This window comes from Periophthalmus magnuspinnatus, chromosome 24 (genome assembly GCF_009829125.3).
Source record: "Periophthalmus magnuspinnatus isolate fPerMag1 chromosome 24, fPerMag1.2.pri, whole genome shotgun sequence".
NCBI classification, from domain to species: Eukaryota; Metazoa; Chordata; class Actinopteri; order Gobiiformes; family Gobiidae; genus Periophthalmus; species Periophthalmus magnuspinnatus.
The window spans coordinates 16,502,599-16,520,401 of NC_047149.1; the positions used below are offsets into that span (position 1 = coordinate 16,502,599).

General features: G+C 38.8%; 1 protein-coding gene across 2 annotated transcripts; it reads right to left on the minus strand.

Annotated features, from left to right (window-relative positions):
* Positions 1-549: 549 nt before the first annotated feature.
* On the minus strand, positions 550-12,736 carry vegfab (vascular endothelial growth factor Ab). Of its 2 annotated transcripts, XM_033990791.2 has the most exons (8): positions 12,153-12,736; positions 10,588-10,630; positions 9,456-9,652; positions 8,396-8,472; positions 6,866-6,898; positions 4,727-4,801; positions 2,669-2,812; positions 550-1,875 (listed from the first exon to the last, which is right to left on the minus strand). In XM_033990791.2, the coding sequence occupies exons 1-8, from the start codon at positions 12,204-12,206 to the stop codon at positions 1,857-1,859; spliced, it is 642 nt and encodes a 213-aa protein (XP_033846682.1). In that variant the 5' UTR covers positions 12,207-12,736; the 3' UTR covers positions 550-1,856. The 2 variants fall into 2 exon arrangements, with proteins under 2 accessions (XP_033846682.1, XP_033846683.1); XM_033990792.2 differs by lacking the exon at positions 4,727-4,801 and having other exon boundaries at positions 12,153-12,726.
* Positions 12,737-17,803: the final 5,067 nt, after the last annotated feature.

Genomic DNA, 17,803 nt, shown 5'->3' on the forward strand with positions numbered 1-17,803 from the left:
AGCAGACTGACCAGAGAACAATGTGTTAAATAGTTGTGCAGTTGGTTATCGTTGGTGAGTCGTTGTTCAAAGCCAAAACTGTATGTGGCTGAAGAAGAAGCAGCTGAATATACCGACTTTTAAAGGTGCACTATGTAACTTTTCTGGTATAGGGTCTGATACCTTCATACCTTCACGTTGTTGTCTGAAATGTTCTGCAACTTATCTGTTGCCATGGAGACCAAAAGACTACATCATACCAAGTTACAATTACAAGAATGCTATTACAGGGAATTTTTTTTTTTTTTTTTTTTAGCAAAAAAACAGATAAATGAAATGAAATGAATAACTCCTATGCGAACTGAATATACTATATACTAATATAATATACTATAGCCATGGCCCCTATTTTGAGCTCTATATGGAAAAGCCAGGAACATCAAGGAAACCAGACAAGTTACAGAGTTCCTCTTATTATATTTGGAAAGGCTGATAGATTTATCTCATTTGCCCTAGGACATGTGGGTCCCTACTGAAATACTGTTGAAAACACAACAGCCACAACAGAGCAACCTTTTCCTTATTTTATATAAAACAATAACATTTGAAAAATAAATATGTTTTTACAGACACTGACATGTTAATAACTGACATAATAATAAAGCAAAAGATCTATGGAAAGAAGCTTCAAGGTCCAAGACAGACAGTTTCTGAAAATTACACTAGTCAAATTTTAAAATGGTGGTGCATGGTGAGTGGCAAGCAGTCGTTTATTTGTCATTGCGGCTTGCAGGATGGAAAACACTTTTTAAATTCTTAAAGACGCAGGACACACGGGACATCTACAACCGCACACTCACACATTTAGACAGATATACACAGCCTACACCCACAGTTTTTAGATAAGGGGCAGAGAAGTGATAGCATCAATAAAAACAGAGCATCTATTTAGGGAATGTTAACAAATAAATGTTTTTGTTATTTTTAGTTTCTTACAAAAGCACAGAGGGCTCCATGCCATGAGTAGCTGTCTGACCTTACACATAACACTGTATATATAAATAGACCAAATTAAATATGGGTAGAATGAATACTGAAAATACTCTCCAATATAAATTATCTAGAGTGTACTATGTTGTAAAGGGATTGTACAGAGTTCATATAACTAGCTAGACATCAGCACCCCTCCAAAAGAAAAAAAAATAATTTAAAATACTCAACAAACAGAATTTCTCAGTACATTTTAGCGAGGCACAGTTATTTCAAATGGAATCAAACTACAGTATAGGATGTTTTCTCAGTGGTTCTCCATAGCAAGTATGCTATTTTATCCCTTTAGAAGTATATGGCACTGCAAAGTCCACAGTCTCTTCCCATTCTCAAAACAATGGAAATGTCAACAGTCCCGTGAGGTTCTTCCGAGGAAGACAAAATCTGATAGAAGCAAAGTCTTATCAGCGCTCCAAAATGTCCCTGTTCAAAAGAGTGTCTTCGGCATTCCACATTGCTTCAGTTATGTCCTCCTTGTTGTGGCGTTTACAGACAGCATGCAAACACCAGAGACTTTTTATCCAGTGATGATGTAGTGGCATATATAGAATTGAAGAAAAACACCTGCACTGCAAGCCTGTTAGAACGCAAAACCATGAGTGTCTGTCAAATGATAGGCTTATTTGTAGCAGCATAAAACATCAGTATCATGGTCTATATACACACACAGAAACACAAAGGAGGAGACTCGAGTCTTTCCTGGTACGGTTCTCTCTCTATCAGTCCAATGGGAATGCTATCCGGACAAAAGAAGAGCTTAGGGATCAAAGTGCTGAAATATTTCTACAGTATTCCTTCATCTTGGATATCTGGTGCCTCCAATGCCCTCATCTCGGCTTGTCACATCTGAACAAAAAAGAAAATACAATCAAAACAGGTCACTTGTAGATGTCTAAATACTCCAATATCTACACATAAATAAGACTGCATAGTAGCATAAAGAAGGCCGCATCTGAAAATGCGCATTGCATAACAAAACATTAAAAATTAAAAAAATCTTTAGGGCAGTTATTTAACTTCTTAGATCCACCCAAGTCGTGCAAAGAAAATAAAAATTCACAACTCATCATTGGATAACAAACTCAAAAGGCACGTTCCGTTCTCTGTTCCTTTTGGCTTATTGCCATGGCAAATCATCAGCTCTTTCTGTCTACATCCATTTACATAATCATTTAGCAGCAGAATGTTTGTACAACATAGAACTACAAAACTAACACAGTGACAAAACTCTTTACTAGCATTGTTAGCTAGCAAGTTATCAACATTTTTTGCTGGCCAGGATGGCAATATTGCAGCTTTTATAAGTGCATCTCTCTGTTAAAAGCAAAAACAGTGCCAGACAATTATTAAAAGGTGTAAATTAGGTTCTGGCATCTCATACTTTAATTTCTAAGCCAATCAATCAACATTAGCGAACTGCTTTGCACGTCACCAGCGTGACCTTATTTGAACCCAGCATTTACATATATTTTAGCAAGATCACACTAGCCCACCAAAAAATTTCCTAATGACTTTTTGTAACACCTTTCGTGATCCAATGCAATTAAGTCTTTCCACAACCGAGGCAAAAACACCTGTCTGCGTGCTTCCCCAATCCAGATTTGGCAAGTATTCAACTATCAATCAAAATGAGACTCACTTGCAGGTCCTCTCGTTGAGCTCCAAGTGGCGCTCTTTGCAGTAGGCGTCTGAGTGTTTGCAGGAGCAGTGGCATGTGGCTGGGTCCTGCACGAATAATCTCTTCCTCCTGTCTGAACAGTTCTCACAGCAAGGCTGACAGACACTGGATGGATAAAAATGAGATTAAATAATTTAGAACAATGTTTTCAATTTCAATCTTCTAGCAGCTGCAGCAGACACGCATTGCACACAGGTTTCCACATAGCAGACTTGGTTTGAGGCAAAAACATAAAATCACCCATCGCTGGACCCCACTTGTTCGATTGAGTCACCAAAGTATTGCTTGGTTAGGCACTGGACATGCAGTGAGTAAAGCTAGTTCATGCAAAAACACCCCACTCTTCCAAAGAAGACTCAAAAGTCTGATGGTACCACATTAACAAACACTTCATTTATTGAAAAGTCTAAAGACATTTGCACTAGACATTGGCAGCAGTTCACAAATAGACGGCCCAGTATCTGTAATGCTGCAGTACATTCAGTGTTCACAGTAAGACCACAGTGAGACAATATGGTACTGCGTAAAGGTTTAAGTCAGGGATGAGATGTGCTGACAAAATGTGTATCTTTATTTTTAGTTATAGCATTTTGTACTTCTAAAATGAATTATAAATAATAATCATTTAACCCTGACAATATGTTTGGACCCAGTAGCTATACCACTGCAAGATCAGATGTTTGCCTTTGCTGGGAATTGGGCAGTTCTTCGTGCTTATATTTTGGTGATTGTGAGATTGTTGGTGACTAAATTCACCATTCTTGGTGAATTCTTAAAAGACCCCAAACACTTTTGCACAGTACCGTATCTTCACAATTTTGGAGTAAAATAAGGGTACTTTTGTTGACAGATGCTAGAACACAAAGACACTAATACGCTATGGAAAACATTTACAAAATCCTTCTTCGAGGACCAAAGCAGTATAAAAGGGAACACAGATAGGCATCAGACATTATCTTGATGTTACATAAAAGTACCAGCATTCACAAAACCTGTTTGGAGAGATGAAAAGAAACCAGGAGGAGAAAGGAGACAGGTACGCGACACACGCAAGCCACAGACTCAACAGTGAGCACAGGACAAGATTACAATCCTGCTGCTGATCCCTGCCCAGATAGACCACTACTGTATGGGCTGGAGTGCAGAGCCATGCTGCCGGGCCTTCACAACCAGATTCAAGTTGCAGCCAATCGACACGATAGATGCAACTTGAACCTCCACTTTTCACCAATAAGGAGTGATCTATTTACAAACATGGCAGCTTAACTTGGGAGGAAGATTTTGATGACTTGGCTACTAGTGACTGGTGTTGTTAAAATGTAAAATGACAAGTCTACACCTATGTGAGCTAGAGGTGGGCAATATATCAAAAATGGATACTACTGAATTAATAATTATATAAAATAAGAGTATTGTGTATATTGTTTATAGGAGTGGTTCTCAAACTATGGCTGGACAGTTGTCCTCCTTTGGGTTATTGCTTGGTTAGAACTAGTGACATAGTCCTATTTCAGACCTGGTTTGGTCCTAATTTAGAGCTGGCATACTGCAGGTTTGGGTATTGGGTATTTGGAGGTATTTGGGTGGCCAAATCTATGCTTGAGAGAGCCACTATAGTCTATTTCCACACACTCTTTTTTACATTTTTACACTTAAACCTAAACCTAGACTTTTATTGGCACATTTAGCAAGTTTCTCATGGATTCCAAAAATATTATCTGGTATTTGTTAATTGAAGGATTTAAGTAAATATTGATAAGTTTTTTTTTTTTTTATCAATATCACCCACCCCTAATGTGAGAACATGTTTGCTAAAGCCAACATTAGCAAAACAGTTAAGCGCACACACACAAATGAAAGCTATTGTGGCTGGTGTGATAGAAGCGACATGCTAATTGACAATGGGCACAAATGGTGAAGTGTGGTTAAAAGGGGCACAATAACTCCTCCCAAATGAGCTTAATTATGAGAAGCGCAACACTCAGGTGCAGATAGGTGGAGAAGGCGGAGCTGACATACGCATTGTGATTTGTTTTGTCTCTGTTTTTCTTTCGCTTTCTCTTTAGACCTTTGCCTTTGCCTTGTCGAGGTTTTCTGGAAAAGACACAAGAAGAGCACAACAACGCAGAGAGATGCCTGAGAGTCTGAATACTGGATAGTTTGATGGTTATAAGCCCATAAGTTGATTTGTTACACCAATTGGTTGAACAACATTAGTGAATCATAATGAGTATTTGTTTTTTGGGTAACTATGTGAAGTAGCTCACATATAAAACAGCTGGGGAGAGTTCAAACAGCTGAAACTAATATCTATAAAGAAATCAAAGCCAAATGTCTCCAGAGGAATAACTTGGGTTAACTTTCAACATTTTTTTCAATGCTACAACGACGGTACACTGTGTGAAGAGTTTGCGGTTTGGCTTCTCAGAGGGAGCACAATAAACTTTACCAATACATAATTTCCCAATCTATCTATATCAGCCAACATTTTTTTGGCTTATTGAAACATAGTAAAAAAAAATCCAGCTAACAAAACATACACCTGGATACTCACAGGTGCAGTCTGGGTCAAAATGAGATACACTATGTCACTTTTCTGGTGGGGGGGTCTGTCGCTTGATTGTCTCCAAGGAGAAGCTGATACGTTTCTCAGCATTAAACATATCTTGCAGTTATTCAATTACATAGATTTTTTCTAAAATCATACCTTGAAAAACCTGCATTCTTACTGTCTTCCATGGATATGGGTAGGTTTAATGCCATACTGTGGCACAGCAGTAACATCTCCATGTAGACCAGCAGGTAGCAGACTCAACCAGAAAAGTTACACAGTACTCTTTTTATAATGATAGTATAGTGATTTCAGACTGATGAAATAAACAATTGACAACTACTCAAACGGCGCCTATAAACAGCAACTGAAACCCATGAATAGTGAGTTTGCAGTTGTGATCTAGACTCAAAGTGATGCCGTAGCAACAAATCACATGTGCTCTTTATTGTCAGCATCAGATAAGCAGTAAAATATATGAAGGTAATACGTTTAGGAATTTCCTTTTGCCTGACTAGTTTCACAACCTCAGCAGGATGAGTGTCGGCTCGACCCCTCGCTACTGTGGGGGTCAGCGGCTCCCTAACTTGAAAGCATGGCAGTGTCGCAAACAGCAGTTGAATGACCCTGGGAGTGTCATTAGTGAAGAAACGCTGCAATCTTGGGCTTGTAAACACTTAAGGCTGGGTTAAAGAGTATGCGCCATAGAGAGCTCTTATCTATATGACAGACAACCTATAATGGGACTGGCCAAAATTAAGGAGACGGCAGTTTTAGTTTGACACACCAGCTTATGTTGCATGAAATGAGAAGTCAGTCAAACATAACATAACAGCTTTTCAAAGCAAAGCATGTTCTGTGTAGAGAGAGTAAGAACTTTAATGTACAAAGAAATAAAGAAATGCAGGGAGCAGAGGGCATTGACACGATCCAGTGTCACTCATTCATTTGAACAGAGGCTGTGTTTCCCAGACATATTTTCAGCTATTTAACTGTACTCTGGTGCTTAAGGTAACCACTGTTGAATCTGATTGTGTGATAGAGAAATTGTAATGGTGAATTGATTGTGTATGTAATGTTTCAAATATGATTACAGTTGATGCTCCCTTAAAGCACCACTGTGTTACTCTCTGGACATGGCATATCACCTGCATGATTCCATGGAAATAGAAAGTAAAATCCTACATCGAAACACTGTCCATGGAAACACATACTGTGGAATGTTATAATGGAACAATATTCCCATGGAGACAAACAGGTGGAAGGCCAAGAAACAGTCAGTTTTGTGGAGATGCAAGCCTACTCACAGTAAGGACACATTTTTGTACATTTTTTCAGTGCAAAAACAAAACAAAAAACAAAACATACAGCTGATACAGTTTTCAAAATAACCTACCTACCCTTCAATTTTTGAGGAAATAGACAATAGAAAAGGAGAAAATGCAGGTTAGTGGTTAATGTCTGAAAGTGGCAAACTAAAGTAAGTTTCAAATGCAGAAAAAACTGATAAATTCAAATCATAACTCTCCATTGTGACCTGTAGAAAGCGCTCACTCAAAATAAAAAAAGAAAACTAAAAAAAATAAAAATAAAAGAACCGTACTTACTTTTCTTTCTGCTCTTTCACCTCTTTCCTTAACCTGAAAAGACGCACAAAACAATATCAAATTAATGTTATAGTTTATACAGTATAAACAACAGCATAAAACAAGTCATTAAATGATAAAATTAGCTACATCAATCTTTGTAAATCAAGTTACAGCTCCAGCCCCATGAGAAAACCGCAAAATGGACAGAAGGGCACATGGGCCAAAAGATACAAAACTATAACGCTATTACAATCCAGTATCAGGGGATGTGACGCTGTAGAGAGACAAAAGTCAGATGCATTAATGTGTCGGGAGGTGACTGCATTTAGCAAGTATTTGTATTTGTAAGCCTGATACCAAACATTTTTTCCATCTTTGATATAACTGTTGATTAAGCTGGATGGATTTCCAAAAACATGCAGTGAATGACCAAAGCAAGTTATTTATGATGTGTTAAGTTCTTAAAACAAGTGTTTACAATTTGGAGAGTTTATTTTCAATGCCACAAGTTTATTGAGAACATACAAGCAGAAGCAGGGGTTCTTTTGATGTTAGTTTGCCTGTAAAGTATCAGCAAGGACATGGGTAGAAGATTTATGCCCCTCTCTGTGTAAGATAGCCACCGTCACTGTTTCAGGTTACCATTCGACATCAGCTGACATAAGACCTGACTCTAACACTGATGGTCCTAAGGGATCCCAGCTTCTGCCTATTCCATCAACTAGTTTATGCTGATGTTCAATGCAAACTTGGTTGGATTTAAGTATCAAAAACAAGGGTTTTTGAGCTTTTACCCAGCAAACAGTGTTCCCTCATCATTAGTTTACGGAGAGCTGTATTTAGATTGAATCATGCATGTTTGAGTCATTCTGTGTCCTGCATTTGAAGCTTGAGTGCTTTTCACCTACCCCCTATAGCATATACTAACTTTAGTAGACTCCAGTTCATACACAACTTGTTCAAAAATATTGTGAAGACATTTTTCAATCTCAGTCAAAGAGGTGGGGCTTATCAGTTCTGTATTTTTTAAAGGAAACCAATGATCCCATTTCTGTGACTAAGTCCTTTTAAAATAATTCTACATATGTTATAGTTCATTTCTAAGCACTATAAAAAAAGCATAATAGAACTTCTTTCAAGAGAGTGCTAAGAACTACGTCCTCACAACAGCTGTTTCTTAAATGACCCCTTCTTGCTCCTGTAGAGGCACTAAGCACCGGACTGCACTGTTTACAAATGTATGGTACTGTAAGCAGTGCAATGGCAAGAAGCCAAACTACTGCGCCCGGCCCCTGTAGAGATATGTAGATATCCAGATCCTACACTATCTGCAGATCTGTGAGGCCGAAGACGTAAAGATAAGATAAGAATCTCACACAACCCAGTCTCACATGTGTCAAAGGCTAACAGTTTGATGTGCTCCAGCTCTGGGCCCAAGTAGTTCTAGTAGTAGTAGTAAGTCTTTGAGATTAATTGTAGTCAGCAGTAGTAGTAGTACTAGTAGTAGTAGAAGTAGTAATAGCATGTGTTGGTGAGGGTGATTCTTACCTACACTCACACGAGCTGTGTTCTGTAAAGCTCATGAAGATATCATTCTGTTGTCTCTGTGGTTTTATTCTCTTTATCTGAAAAAGTTAAACAAACACACACCTTAATGACTGGAAACATTATATACAGACTTCATTGAAACCATAACAGTAAATGGAAGACAAGAGATGTTACAGGTGAACAATTCATCAAAATACTGATAATATTGTGAATGTTGTGATGATGTACAAAATATGCATATTATGTTGGTTTATAATACAAAAAAATGTGCAAAAAGAGCAGATTAAGAATGAAAATGTAAAAGAAAGACGTTCTACACTTCCAAATATGAGTATAAAGTCATATTTCTACTCTTTTGTGGCTAATATATGTCACCATCCTAAGTCATTTCACATTTGTCTGATACTTAAACCTCAACTAATAGATTTAAAGACATTTTTAGCACATTTCATGGTATTGGAATAATCCAATAAAAAATCAAGATATTATTTTTGTCAATATCGCCCACCCTTCTTTGATGCAAACTAACTCAATGCAAGGATAGACTTACAATTTTGTTTGCTAATATAATAATACATATAATAATACAATGTCAATGGCTGAATTTCAGACGACATCACAATATTCTATAATCTAATGAAAACACAATAATTAAACTGTCTTGTTCCCCCTATCACCAAGTATGACATCATCGCATTTGAGAACTTGAAAGCCACTAATATTAGTTGAGCTATTCTTTGATTTATGAGGGGACATTTGTGCTCTCCATTTGGACAACCTATTAGGAGTGTCTGGAGGAAAGCCACTCAAAACATGTAAACTCCACACAGAAAGGCAGGACTCAGCTTAGGAGTCCAACCCAGGCCCTTCTTGCTCTGAGGTGTAGTTCTAGCTTTGTCACCATGCGCTCCCTGACAAAGCCCTTTACATGTATCTGACCTTAACGCCCCTGAAGTCTCTGCCAGTGCACCTGCTCACCCTGTGTGACTGGATTACTCACAGACATTGGTGCTGCTCTTATGAGCTGCTCAGAAAAGTGGACAGGCCGTTCTGTGCTCACCTCCATAGTTACATTGTAACTGGATGTTGGCATACACTGCAACATCTCATCGGTGCAGCATCCTGCACAGCGCGTTAGCACCACGCAGGACGGGATGAAGATGTGCTCAACCTCCTCAGGATACTCTTGTATGATCTCCACCAGAAGCTCCCGAGGCTTACACAGGCTCTTATTGTACACCTCCATCAGAGGGATCACTGGGACAAAGGAACAGAACTACTGTTATTAATGACACAGGGGTACAACAAATACAATCCACACACATGGTGATAGCTTGACCCAAATACAGCAGGAGATACAATAATTTAGTACTACTAAGAAAGACTTGAAACTGATATTCAAGTTTAAACTGTTTCAGACTCTGGTGAGCCCATTTGTTTTTTAAAAGTGGGGGGAGACCCATGCATGAAATGAACAACCAAGAATCTACTCATCCAGTCTGGAAAGCAACCCCAAAAGCTTATTACTGTGAGGCAGAAGTGCTAACCAGCATGTCATCCATTCACCCAAGTGTAACAAAATGAATCTTTGTGTAAATAAAGGTTTTAGAAACAAATACAAATGTCTATTTTTATATATTTGCAACAAGGAGAATTCCACAGTGATAAAAAAATAAGAAACAGCAATTTCTTTTCAGATTGTCCTTAAGATCCACCCTTGACCATTAGAGTAATGAGAGATTTGTGGATTGGGAAACTTTGAAAGGCCACAAGTTGGTGACACCCTGGCGCATCACTCAGAATGTGAGCCTAAAACAACTTCTTTTCAACAGCACAAAGCCAAACCAAACAAACCAGGCCAGAACAATATCACAGATTCAGCTTCTGATTGTCCAAATTAGATTAGGCAAGCAACCCTACTATTGTGTAAAAATCAGGTCAAAAGGGTGAAATTCTCTGTGCAGAGAAGGTTCTCCAGTTTAAAAAGTAGAGCAGAATGTTACCATATAAGAGTGCTTAGGTTTAGTTAAACCTTTCACATGTTGTGTGAATTTGGGGTGATACAGTTCGAAAAGAGACCGCACCGTTGTCCACTAGGAGGCGACCACTTCCTTGTTTGAACAGAACAGTCTTTGGCTAGACCACTGAGGAGCCCAGTGCAGTGTATTCCAACGGTGCCCTGAGAAACCTACCGTCATGTGGACCTCTCTCTCCTTCCCTCGGTATATGCGCGCTCTATAAAAAAGCAAGTCCAAAAACAAAAAAAACAAAAAAAACAAAACAAAACAAAACAAAAAGTTAGTTTTAGCACGTCCAAAGTTTGCATGTTGCACAGTGAATGATTTCTCATTATTTTCACATCTGTTGACCCATACAAAACATGACCAAGCGGCACTTTATATGCTATAAGCATATTAACCACGACTGATTTGTCAAAAAATCTGTACCAAGATCACTTTCTTTGCCTCGTTGCTTCGGATATAGCAGGATTTGATGGGGATTTCAAACGTCATTTAGATATTTTAAGACTCACAAAATCTTAGGATATGATTATACTTCCCTAGGCATGCGTCTCTTCCGTAACAGCGGATAATACGAGGCAATAACCACAAATTGCCAAGAATTTCAGCTGTTTCACGGGAAAAGCTGTCACTGCATAATGCGTGAGGTCCTGGCCAAGTTTCCAGTTAGTGTGCGCTGTACGTTCAAATTTCTCTCACTTAGGACACAGACGCGCGCAGCCTATACGCCTGTCACTACTGGCAACACCACGCTGGTATCGCGTTATAGACCTGCTGACTTGTGGGATCAGTTAGATATTTTGGAAACCAGAAAAAAGACAAACCTGACACAACTCTTTAGCGATTTATTACTCGCCAACGTATCTGGTCTCAATAGACACGAGTGGTGCAATTTTTATTAAATGCTGTATCACATAATAAAATGATAGATGCCGGCCGTGTGGGTAAAGACAGGAGTGACGAAATCCTCTTAGAAGCATTTGGCACCGCCCCTTCATATTCAGCATTGATTGGTTCACTAGACTATCACGAGACCTACCAATGAGTTAAATTAACGCAAGTGAGTGAAGCGTAGGTTTGATGTGGGATAAGAGGTTACCACCAGTAACTTGTACCAAAGTCTTTCCATGCTGCGTAAAATGTGCACTTGTGACGCGCGCTGCATTTTCACCTTTGCTCACGGCCTCTCTGGGCATATGGCTCCAGATTAATGATTATATAGTTAACGATTTCTGTGCCCACTCTTAAATAGCCATTCATCCTCTGTGGTTAGTAAACCGTAAAGTAACCAACTGAATATATTAAAGTCTCTAAAAATAAGTACGAAACGGGCCACTTTTGCCCCTTGAAGTAGGTTAAACCCAGGAGTGAACCTGTATAGTGTGTAATGTTCTATTTCAGAATGGAACCACTGCGCCTTTAAAGCGTAATCATATCTGCGAGGTGGTTTACCAGGCCTACAATCACCCTTAGCCCAAACTTCATAGAATAATTTGTGCAAAATCCCCCCAATTCAAGTCCCACCTCCACCACTGAGTGGAATAGGGTCAGTGTCTCTTTTGCGCAAGGGCAATTAAAAATCTTTAAACACACTAAACATTTGATATAGTTTAAACACGATCCATGACCTAGCCAAGGTAAGGCAAGGGCGAGCAACATAAATGATCATGACTAACATTTAGCAAATAGAGGTCACTGAAAGTTTACCCCTTTCTCTTTTAAGGCTAGCCACTTACCTTTATAACTGACAGCGTCAAAAATAATAGTGTGAAACTGTCAATAAAGTTCATGGTGTTGAGAATATAATCCAGGGCAAAGCAACGTTAGAAAATCCAAAAGAGCCAATGAGGCGCTATGTTATTGAAGTTTACAGCATCGGGGACAGCACACCGGCTAAAACTTCTCTAAATATGACAGGTAAACTCCATATCATGTCCAGACTGAGTACGTAAGATCCTTTTACGCATTTCTCAGCTGTTGCCAGTGATATTCATCCAGAAACACGAAAATCCATAACGCACGCATCGCAGCCCAGAGCCCCCTCAAAACCTTGAAACCACATTACAAATATAATTCCATGTTTGTTGCACAGCCGCCTCCAGGTGTCTGTCCATTGAATGTGTCCACTTGCTGCCTTGTGTACTCCTGCGTACCACCTGAGCCAAACGCTGTGCCAAAGATGTCGCCAAAAACTTTGAGCCCGTCCTATGGATTATTCCCTTTGCCCAGTCAGTGCGCATGGAGCAGGTCAGTACTCAGTCGGTGCTGTGTGCACATTAAGCGTTCACCTCGTCTTCTCTCACCCCGTAGTGTGTGATTGGATCATGGGAGAGAGAGGTGTGTCTATAATACGCGCTGCTCTTTACAAAAGTTTTCTCATGTGATCATGTCAGCTACGAGATGCCTGTGAATACGTGGATCTAGTCCCATGATTCAACTATCTTGGCAAGAGTTTTAAGAAAACATTTTTTATGCCGCACACTACTGGAGCACTCCAAATGATTAAACGTTTCAAGAATAGCGTGAACCAACATTTTTATGTTTAAAATGTTATATTTTTTATATGTACTACCCACTTCCCTTCATTTGTCTAAATTACAACATATTATTATTTGTTTAGCCTCATATTGAGCTGTTCCACGTCATCATTATTATTTCCGAGTCTAATAAGGTTCTGTTTCTACCACCCCCTGCAAAGAGCGCGTGTGTGCCCGGACACGTAACGACGTGTGCATGCGTGCGCCTCGCTGCATCGCCATCTCTGATCCAGACGTCTCCTGTTAAAGCGCGCGTCATTACGCACAAAGTCGTGACTTCCCGTTGGAGAATAAATAAATGTCCGGAGCTCTGGTCAGGCGACTATTGTCCTTAGACAGAAGCAGTCTAGTCGAACAAGTGCAAGACATCAAGGCGCGCAATAAGTGAGGATGTAAGACTGCTTATAAATATGTTACAACACGACTCCCCTTAAGCGTCTGATTGACAGGAACGCAGACGGTGTCCAACACCTGCAGCAGGTATTACACTATAAAATGAAAGACTATAAATTACTATATTGGCAACATATTAATGATTAGGCTATACGTTTACAACTGGAGACGTTGTCCTGTGGTTTATGTACATGTTAGTGTTTAAAAAGATCTATAGAGATGTGCACAGGTACGGCCAACTCTGTGTCATTGTATGTCTTAATGCACACATTTGAATTATTTAAGTCTGCATAAAATTGTATTAAGGTTACCTAAACTAAATTATTAAAAATATTACAAAATAGCCGTTTAGCATACAATGTCTAAACGATGCCTTGCTGTCACTGATGCTAGGGTATATTTATTTCCACTGATGTGACCAAGTAAAAGTGTGCAACACAACTGCACATCTTTTATAATAGTGATGCCCTCTGCTGGACCAAGCGTGTGCCTACTCCGCAATACATGGAGACAGAAAATGAGAAAGTGGAAAGAGCTGCTAAGTGTCATGACATAAGTTAGCAGCTATGTCTGTGTCTTCTCAGGCTTACCTGCTTCAACCCATTCCCAGCCTTCGATGGATGGAAGAAATGAGACCCAAAACCTCAGGAGGAGTTTCCGGGAAGCTGAAAAGCAGAAAGAGAAAGGGTGCTTTTAGGAAGATTCAGCTGTAACATGATCACGTCACGGAGGAGTTCCTTTGGCCAGTGCTAATTGAAGAATAACACATGGGTTCATTAGTAGTGTGAGCAGGCTCTTGTTTCTGCTGACTCAGATGGCCATCCACAGTGGTGGTGTACCCTGCTTTGTGCTGATACATTACATGCCACACACAGAAGAGTTTTAATCAAATCAAAGTACATTAAACAGACTCCCCCAACTCCATGCTGGACTGATGACACTTTATAAATGTAATGTCACCTGTAAACCATGGCCAGTGCAGTCATCAGAATAGGTTTTAGCAATTAAAGTAAATGCATACAGTAAAACGGGACAAAGAAAGGTAAAGTCTGCCCTTTAATAATGTAACATCACTGTTTGTCTGGTTTTGACTTGGTTAAGGTCTAATTTTTTTCTTGTGAGCTTGGGATTGTGTCGTCACACTTCATAGAATTTATAGTTTGCCTAATGTTAAACCAACAGTGATTTCAAGATGCTAAAAACTAAACTTTGTGTTAATTCAAAAGTGTTTTGACATTTTGCCCATACACACTACGTATATGAGCATAGTGTCAAAACACTTTTGGCCAAGGTATGGGTGACACACTGAAACAACAAATACATTACAGAAGAATATACATGTGAAATAGCGTGAAATTTTGCCTCTGAATATTTATCCACTAGCTGTAATCAAACTTGGGTATTGAATGTATTGTGTTTTTGCATTGGAATAGGATGTATACAAACAAACAGTTATTACTGCAAATGTTAAATGAAAGGGGGTAGGCTCTAATAATCCTGTAAACTCCTTTTGAGCATTGCACTGCATTCTCACTTACTATTTTATATATATGAAATCTTTGTGAAATCTTACACTGTGTAACCAATTGCTTAAAAAAAAAATGAAAAAAAATGTAGTGATCTATTTATCAGTAGTGACCCAGCAGAATATCAGGTTGTTACACTGCTCTTTTGTTTACTTGTTAACATAGTCTTGGCAAATGCATGTAATGGATGTTTTGCACTGCAGCTAGAAAAAAGAGAGTTTAAGCTTTTGATTATTCATCTCTATAGGGAACAACTCATTTAGCTACAGGATGCATTATGACAAATATCTTTAAGATCAATATCCTTATAAACAGACAGAAATAACAGTTTTCCGTGATTTACAATTCTGATACAGTGATTATATTGTGAATGAATGGAAATGATAGCATCAGTGAATGAGAGCAGTTCACAACAGAAGCTGTGCATGTGCGTGCAGAGCAGGGATGAAAATGACATTGTTTTACAGTTTAATGAAACCAAAGCACTCCATTACCAAAGTCAATGGCACAGTGCCACAATCTTTTATCACCTGGCACCTAATTACACATTCCTGCTGCTCACTCCCTTCTTCAGAGAGGAGAGCTCTGGCTGCAAGGTGTTTCTGACCCTAGACCCCGTTATCAGTCCTGCTCTAATCTGACTTTAGTTAAGTGTGAATTAACCTTCAGTGGTCCGGACGATAATGAGGCCCGATAACATTCACCATTTAACAACGTCATGTGACGAGGACAACACTGTTTGTGTGTGTGCAAAGTTATTCTTAATAAGAACGAATGCAGTTTGGTAACAAGCTGTGAAAATTTTGTACATATGTTGGACTGCTCTTTTTCACATGAGATTAATAAAAATAATATTCTTATCAGGAAGAGCTCAGAAAAATACTGAACATGGCATATTCACTGTTAAGGATATTTCTAATTAAATTTTATTTAGTGAAATGTATACAAGGGACACACTTGAAACAGTAAAAAAAAACACTTGTCAATATGTTTATAAGTCATAAAATATATATTTTTAAAAGTAAGTGTACAAAAATAATAAAGTTGTAGTATCAAACCATTTGTATAGAACATGAACCGTCTTTTGGTTTTCACATAGATATGTGATTTATTGTTTTTGGTGCATGTCCAGGAGACAAAGCACTAAATTATGGTTTGTGATGTATCTCTCAAAACCTGAAAACATGTTCCAAAGATTTACAGCTATTTCACACAGTGCAGCGTGAGATAAATGTGTTTAATACACTACATCCCATAAAGCACTCTCGTCATTCACACTATCTTGGCAACAGTGGTGATTCCTTATGGTCATGCAATTGTGGTTACACTACTGCAATTTATTTAATATTATAAGTTACACTATCTAACTTTTTTGGTGGAGATTAACGCAAGCTATATGTGTCTCCATGGAGATAGTATTGTTTTGCCTAGAATTTTCTACAGTATGGCATTAAACTTGATTATCTGATTATCGCAACAAGCATGGTGCAACCTGGCTAAGTTATAAGTCAGATCTGTGGATAGCCGCTGCTGCTCACAATAAGTATGCACGTTTTTCAGGTATTTCTGAGCAATAAAAATTATTCTGACTGAATGCAAGATAGCCTAGATCCATATAATGGCTTACTATGGAACATCTCAGGTAAAACAATAATATCTCCATGGAGACAAACATGTGATGTACTCTCTTACAAGTTATGCAGGGCATCTTTAAAATATACTACTAATACTATAATACTAACAAGTGGTATTATTTAACGCAGTTATATCAATAGAAATAGCGACTAGAGTCACCTTTCAACACCACAAAGTAATTTCTACTTAGGAGTAACTCCCTTTGCATAAGTACAGCTATTCACATATCCTTCCATCCCTCAGTAATCTGTCTCTTTCGGAGTTGACGCGCACAGATGACATCGCTCCACACTGATAGTAGCTGCATAAATCACAAACTGTTGACCCTGAGCAGCTGTGAGAGTGTGCCGCACGTCCCCGCCCCCCCCCCGATCCTTCCGATCTCCACACCCCCCACCCCTACACCCACTACATGATCTGTCCTCCGCTCAGCTTTTAATGAAGATGAGCAGAGGACACTTCATTATGAATTAAGAGCAAAGGTTCAAATCCTTTAGCCAAAGCAAGCACAGAAACTTGTCTTTCCTGTTCTATTCGGGATTTCCACCAACTTATTTAATTTTCTCCTCCGTTTATCTGCTTCCCTCGCTTCCCGTAAGTTTTGTGAACCCTCAAGTCAGGCAGTTCAAAGAGTTCATAGACTTATTTGGTCAATGGAGGAAGAAAAATGAAAGGAAAAATCCAGAGAGAGGAGAATACTGTACTTTAACCCGACCCAAGGTTAGCCTGTCAACATTGATCATATTTCTATATGTTGGGACGACAATGAAAAAACAGAAACAAGCTGGGAATAAAAACCTGGTTCCGAGCATGTGGTTGTTTTCCATATTACTCTAATTTACAGGCAGCTCACAAACCTGCAGGTAAATGGAAGTTCCCTGCAATGCATCATGGTTGCAGCAGGAGATACAACCATAGGGTTTTTAAATCATTCCCATCATACATACATTGAACTGCATACATTGTAAGCTACATAAAGTCACTACTAGCTTGCCTTAGCTTGGGGGGAAATATTAGTGTCTACTAGTATGGCAAAGCAAATTTGTTAGCATTGTCCCCTCACCTTAAATCTGTCACATGTTTGATTTCTGAACTGGCTGAACACAAAATATATGCTTACATAGATGTGTTCAAGCAATAACATAACACACCTGTTTTCACTCCCTGGGGCAATGTAACTTTGATCTTGTCTGATCTTAAATGTAGTGATCAGCTTGTATCCTATTTATTTTTTGGAGAAAATGTGCTGAGAAGATTTGACAGCTTATCTTTAAGTTTAAAGCTCCATCCATCACT

Bases quoted from the DNA above. Each gene is read 5' to 3' on its own strand.
- vegfab (XM_033990791.2), bottom strand. From the start codon at position 12,206: ATGAACTTTATTGACAGTTTCACACTATTATTTTTGACGCTGTCAGTT. The intron at 9,653-10,587 runs GTAGGTTTCTCA...CCTTTGTCCCAG, and splicing joins AGAGAGAGGTCCACATGACG to TGATCCCTCTGATGGAGGTG. The intron at 6,899-8,395 runs GTAAGAATCACC...GCGTCTTTTCAG, and splicing joins CACAGCTCGTGTGAGTGTAG to GTTAAGGAAAGAGGTGAAAG.